Raw genomic sequence first — 6,590 nt, forward strand, 5'->3', positions numbered from 1 at the left:
ATGGGACCTGGGCATATTCTCCTCCAGGCAAGAATTACAAATAGAACAGACAACAGGCTCAGAAAAAGCAAGAACTACTGTCCATTTGGCATGTGACAGCTCCAGGTAACAGGAAGCGAATGAAAAGAAGATGGTGTGGAGAACCAAGTAAGGTTCACTTTTACTCTTTCCTTTTCATGCTGCCATTCAACATAAATTTGCAGACAATTCAACAGAAGCTGTGTTGATCAACTGGGGAAGATAGTGCTTTATCTTCAATCATAAAATACATGAACACTAGTTTATGCCTTAAGAACAGCAAGAAATGCCTTAGGCAAGAGGAAAAATCAAGGGGGAAAAATGTAAAACCATAAAATTGCATTCAGAATAAACGTTCAGTTGTCTTACATTCAAGTGAGACTGCACCAAAACCAAAGTAAATTAGACTAATTTATTCATGAGATTCAGCAGTTGGTTAGTGCTGGAATAAAACTCACTGTCCTTTGATAATACAAATTCACTTCTAAATTAAAAACACACGTTCTTTTTGTGAAGGGACAATGATCTCATTCGGAAAAGATCCCTGTCAATCTTGCACTAGAAATAATATAAAATGCAGTGACAAAATCATCATTAGAAATGTCAGATGAGGTTTAGGGATTAGGAAGGTAGTGAGAGCACTGTTTGCCAGTGTTTACCACAAACTATTAGGGAAGTTCCCTCTGAGATCTTACGTCTTAATGTAAACTTATAAAGAATAAATACAAACCTTTCATATCTCACAATAAACACTCAGCCCATGTTTCCTACACTGTCTTTCTAATCATGGTTGAATATGCCCACCTCCCCATGCTACCTGCTAAACTAAGACTTGGACACAGAAATGTTTACTTCACAAACAACAGATGGTGTAGCATAACCAAAATAAACTTACGGACAGAATTTCAACGAGAAAATGATAGAAACAAAATAACAAAAAATTTGGTACTTTCCTTCACCTCCTTACTACTATCAGCCTTTGAAAAATTATCATAAAATTCTCAAAATCTTGATTTACACCATATATGTACTAAACAAAAGTAGCAAAACTACAAAGAAACAAGTTATAGAAGATGGACTGTTGTGTAACTGCAGTCACTCAGCTTTTAGCTTTGTACTTCATATCTGAAAAAATCTTGAGGTTTTTGTGAACACAACTGAATTTCTTCCATCATTTTTATTAACTACATATCTACTAATTTATTTTATTGAGACTGTTGTCATTTAGCTAAAGTAGCAGTAATCCAGGCTAAAACTGATTGCATCCGAAGTTCAAAGACCTGACAAAAGTGAGTGGAAAGCTGGAAGGAAAGCTTAAAAAAAGGGGTAGAAAAATCACTTTGGAGAAAATATATGTACTACAGTAAAATATCCTTAAAACTATACAAATACGTGTATAAACCTAAACATAACATTATTCTCTACCCATACAACACTGCATACTAAGATTTTAGGAAAATCAAATGCAACAGTTATCATATCAAGGCTAAAAAAATCATACACGCTGTCCCAACATTTGACTACAGGATCTGTAGGATCTCACAGATGCTAGGATGGAAAAGCATAAGCAGTTCTGGGTGCAACAGAAGTCCTAAGGATCTGCATAACGTGTATCACTCTGTAACCTCAAGGATAACACTGATACATCAGCTACCTGATTCTGACCTACCCAATGCAGGTTTCTAAAAATCACAGTGTGACTGCAGTAATTTCATACAACACAATGATTACTTAGCCCGTAAGGAATCACAAATGCTATTCTGAATGTATTAGATTTGTGTAATTAAGCTGTACCTACTACAGCATATGAATGTACACAAGAATATGCACAATAGGCAGGTCACTTTATATTCAAAGTAATACTCAAAGTTATTCAAAGTTATTAATTCAAACCGCAGACCCAAAAAAAGTTGAAAAATAGGAAACAAAAAGCCACTGTTGATTACAAAATCACAAATAAATCTTTTAATTATTTAAACATTAGATCATCCATTAAATTTTTTAAGTTTGCCTGGTTTACCTCCAGAGTGTGCTCTTTATAGACTTGCAGTGGACCTTTGGTTTTAGCTGTATCCCAGATTTGCAGAGATCCATCTCCACTACAAGTGATCAACACATGTTCATTATTCTCACTCCATGTCACATCAAACAGGCCATCATTCCAGTCGAAACTAAACAAAAAAATGAAAATATTTGTCTGTGAGAAAGCACAACATAAAAATCTGGACTAGTTACATGCAAAGACAGTATTTCTTTAAATCGCCCTTTTTACCATTCTAAAGAATATTTTTATATATTTGAGTTCCAGTGACTCTTCTTACAATTATAACTTACTTGCCATAATGCTAACATCTAAAACTGTATGACCAAATAGTTAAAGCATAAATGAACCAAGAACCTTTCACACACAGAGAATGAACTCTGATTTCAGTCTTGAACTTGCCATGCAAACAAAGACAGAGGTACAATATGTCTCAGTCTGATCTATGGTTTCTCCACGCTGCTTCTACATAGGTAGGAGTCCTTTGTTTATAAAAATTATGGTAAAATAAGAAAAGCTGTGTTGGGAGAGCCCTATCCAATTCAAAACACCATCAGGAATCTGAGTCACAATGAAAAACCAATGGAAACACAGTAATGAACTTACTGAAGATCTCTACACTCCCCTAAAAAGGCTACCAACACACCAACAGTTCATCACATGGGATCTGGTACCATATATTAATTGCTCCGCGACAACTATCAATGACTGCGCTACTATCTGATGGCAAATAAAATTTATTTACTCCCTTTTCACTGAGGGTTTAGCTAAGCTGTGGTTAAACTTCATGGCACCTTGCAGTAATGATGAGGGAAAGGCACGCACATGGAATGCTTTGACAGCGAAAACAACAGTCAGGAAGTTAAGAGGACTCTCTACCACAAAGTCAGTGGACTCACTGGAAACACAGAAATGAACAGTACTAAGCAGAAGTAACAGAGTGCTGAACAACTTCAAAGAGTCTTGCTTTATAATTATGAATGAAAAAAAGTTTCTCTGAGTCTGATCAACTATTTTTTAAGCATTTCTATTTCAGCCCTCTTAATCTAAACAGCTGCTGTTTCAAAACTTTCCTTAAAAAAATTTTAAGTCAATGACAGTCAAGTATTAAACCCTCTCCTTTTTAACCTTTCTCCTCCTTCCATCCAGAACGAAATCAACCTCCTCTCCTATGCTTGGAATATTTAACCTCCTAGGAAGGACCCCCATGACTTTATGTAGCTTCCTGCTCTATTTTCAGTAGAAATCAATCATAAGGGCATAAATTTAGGTGGTAAGGCACTGTTCCTAAAAAGCTAAAGCTTATAATTTCAAGCTAGGGCAGAGACACTGCTTTTAACTTACACTGGCAGTTTTCTATAAAATGGTTTACATATGGAAATAGCACAAGCCAGATGACCTCCCACAACAAAATCTACGCAATGTAAACGTATCCTCTGTGTTGTATGTAAATACATTTATATGTAAATACAAAGATGGGTATTCAGTAAATACGTTAGCATAGATACAATACTTTATATCACTAACAACCCAAAATACTTGAGTTCTGTCTTGTATTCACAACTATACAGTAAGTTTTTCTCTTTAAAAAAAAAAAGATAGACTTCTTACCTCCTCAGCAGAACAATCCCAGCTTCATTTTGCTCCAGCACTGCCAGAGTTCCACAACCTAAACCAGCAAAATAAAACAAAACATCACAACTAGTTCCCCTAGTGTGATTCTCCAATGTGCAAATGGAAAGGGCACCTGAACTTTAAGAGACCAAACAATTAGTTGCACAATTAAACATCTTGCGGTCTCATGTTCTCTAAAGCAGTAATTCATTTAGATCAGATAGTTTTGGTTTGATTTTGGTTTTGTTTTTTCCTTCACTACAGTACATCTGTAGGTGAGGTTGAAAAAGACTCACTTATAAAGGATAAAAGCGCATTTTATGGGCCTCATGTGACAGACATACCAACGCGGGATTCCCTTGTCTTTTTGATAACACAGCAGACCAGACAGAACACTTTTTTTCCCCCCTCCTGAATCTAGTAATACAAACAGAGCTCACCAGAAACGAAACAAAAAATTCAGTTTTGATAAAAACCACACAGGTTCTGCTTTCCCCTTTTTCTGTTTTGACAATATCTGAATGGGATATTGTCAAAGTAATTCCACACTTGAAAACTCTATTTGAAATGAATGTTTTGGGGAGCAATACTCCCACTAAAAATGAAAAACGTCCCAGTATTGAGGAACATTCAGCCTGGCTCTTCCACAGGGCCGCAGGGTTGCCAGGGCCTGCCTGGGCACTCAGGTATTGAGACAAGAACGGCTGAAACTACAGAATCACAGAATATTCTCAGTTGGAAGGGACTCACAAGGATCATCGAAGTCCAACTCGTAGCCCTGCACAGAACACCCCAGGAGCCATGTACCTTAGAGCGTTGTCCAAATACTTCTTGAACTGTCAGGCTTGGTGCTGTGACAACTTCCCCGGGGAACCTGTTCCAGTGCCCAACCACCACTCGGTGAAGAACATTTTCCTAAGAGCTAACCTAAACCTCCCCTAAAACAGCTTCGTGCTGTTCCCTTTCGTCCCGTCAGTGTAGAAAGTATTTTCAGACATTTTATTCACCATGTGTACGTCTCTACTAGTGTATTTATTCTCGACCCTATCAAATGAGCGCTCCTCCGCGAGGGCGCTGTGAGAACACACGGCAGCAGCGGGCTGGGACTCGGGAAGCGGCAGATCCCGGGGGGCTGGGGGCGGCACGAGCAGCTCCCGCACCAACCCCAGCCCGGCCGCGGGCACAGGCGCTGTCCCACAGCAAAACCAACGCAGCGCAAAGGGAAGTCGTCCCCAAACGCTTTTGCAGACACCGTCTGCCCTTCCGCACACCCGCGTTTCCAGCCTCCTCCTTCTCCTCCCGTGAGGAGCCACGTTCCCGGTCACCCCCGCCGCCGCCGCCCCCGCACCTGCCATGCCGTAGTACTGCGCGACGGCGCAGGCCACTCGCCCCGGCCAGTACGGCGAGAACTCCGCGCGTAGCCGTGCAGCCCGGGCAGCCGCAGGGCCCGCCGGCCCCGCCCGCCATGGTGCCCATGGCCCCCGCCCGGACCTCCGCCGAGCCGCGGAGGAGCCGCCGCGCCCCGGCCCCGGCCCCAGCCCCGGCGGAAGCGCCCGCCCGTCGGGCGTTGCCGGAGCCGCGGCGCCGCCACCGCCATCTTTGGCGATGGCAGGACCGGCCTGGGCTGTGCCGGGGCGGCGAGCTCGGGAGAAACAAGCCCTCGAAATCGCCTTCCCGCTGAGCACGAGAGCCCTTCCAAATTTCAAGGACAGTCCGCTCTTTTTTATGCCACGTAAGACATAAATCAGCTCGTTGTATGAGCATCAGCTTGAATACACGAGATGTTTCAATCAAAGAATGTATGTTATCTGCCATTTTTCTTTTTAGAAAGACTTAAGCTATTTCATTCCTCAGGTTTTTTAAATAGATCTGCATATTTTTTCATTCTCGTTGGGCAGTTATGCCTTATGGAAGTCCTTCTACGAACAAAATTCTTACACCCATGACAACTTCTTTTTAAGTCAGCAGGAATTTTGCCTTTGAAAGGAAGAGACAGTGGAGGTGTTCAGCCTTAGAAAATTAGTATTTCAGCAGAGCAGCAGGTGCAGCTTTTGCTGTGTTATAGCCTGTCTATATGTCCTTAAATACATATATATGTTCTACATATGTATCTATATCCTTTTAAAATACACATATAGATAGATATATACAGAGATTATTCCATTTGGACACAGACTAATTAGTTATAATGACCTGTCTCTGTATTTAGAGATAAAAACGCCAAAGTATTACTTTACACATTTGGAAGGTACAGCAAAGGCAAATCAGGTTATTTAATCAAGGTTACATCATGGAGCTTGGAGTATACTTCTGCTACTTAGCCTTATATTTAAAATTAAACCTTGACTACAAAATTTGTTGTAAAGCCACAAAAATGTCCAATTGCTTAAATTGGAACTCAGATGCAGAACACTGAATTAGGAGTTCTACTCATTCTTTGATTTCATGGTAAAAATGAAAACAAATATGTTTATCAAGCAGCCTCCAGGATTTTAGAATAAAATCAGTTCAAATTCACTGCAAGTGAAGCTCAATCTAATGTATCCTTTGCATTATCACAGCAGTCCCAAATCCTCTCAACTGGGAATTTATAGTCTTAATTTATTGATGGATATCACATGAGATAATGTTTTTTTAGCCTTGGGGCAAAGGAATACCTTACAGAATAAGCTGCTCCAGGCCAAATTCAACCAATTTTACCCTCTGTGGACTCTTTTTACATCAATTTATCTTTTTGAAATGCAAGTTACAAGACAGTTTTCTGAGCAAGTGTTTTTAAGGTAATTGTCCCCTTTGTGACTGGGATGTCAATAACAACACTTGAAAAGATACAGGGCTACTGCAGTGGTGCAGTAAGTAAATTTGGACTCCGCCATTTGTAAGGTGTGTGAGTCAAGTGCTTGATGGTTTAAAGTCC

General features: G+C 40.3%; 1 protein-coding gene across 1 annotated transcript in view; it reads right to left on the bottom strand.

Moving 5' to 3' along the window:
- PEX7 (peroxisomal biogenesis factor 7) overlaps window positions 1-5,174 on the bottom strand; it is a 41,797-nt gene extending 36,623 nt beyond the window's left edge. Inside the window, exons 1-3 of the mRNA XM_018078339.2 lie at window positions 5,022-5,174; window positions 3,671-3,728; window positions 2,039-2,189 (exon numbers count right to left, since the gene is read on the bottom strand). Of these exons, the coding sequence (XP_017933828.2) occupies window positions 2,039-2,189; window positions 3,671-3,728; window positions 5,022-5,028 (216 nt within the window). The 5' untranslated portion in view covers window positions 5,029-5,174. The remainder of the gene's footprint in view (window positions 1-2,038; window positions 2,190-3,670; window positions 3,729-5,021) is intronic.
- Between the last annotated feature and the right edge of the window lie 1,416 nt (window positions 5,175-6,590).

This window comes from Manacus vitellinus, unplaced genomic scaffold (assembly GCF_001715985.3).
Source record: "Manacus vitellinus isolate BGI_N305 unplaced genomic scaffold, ASM171598v3 scaffold_4_pilon, whole genome shotgun sequence".
Lineage (NCBI taxonomy): Eukaryota > Metazoa > Chordata > Aves > Passeriformes > Pipridae > Manacus > Manacus vitellinus.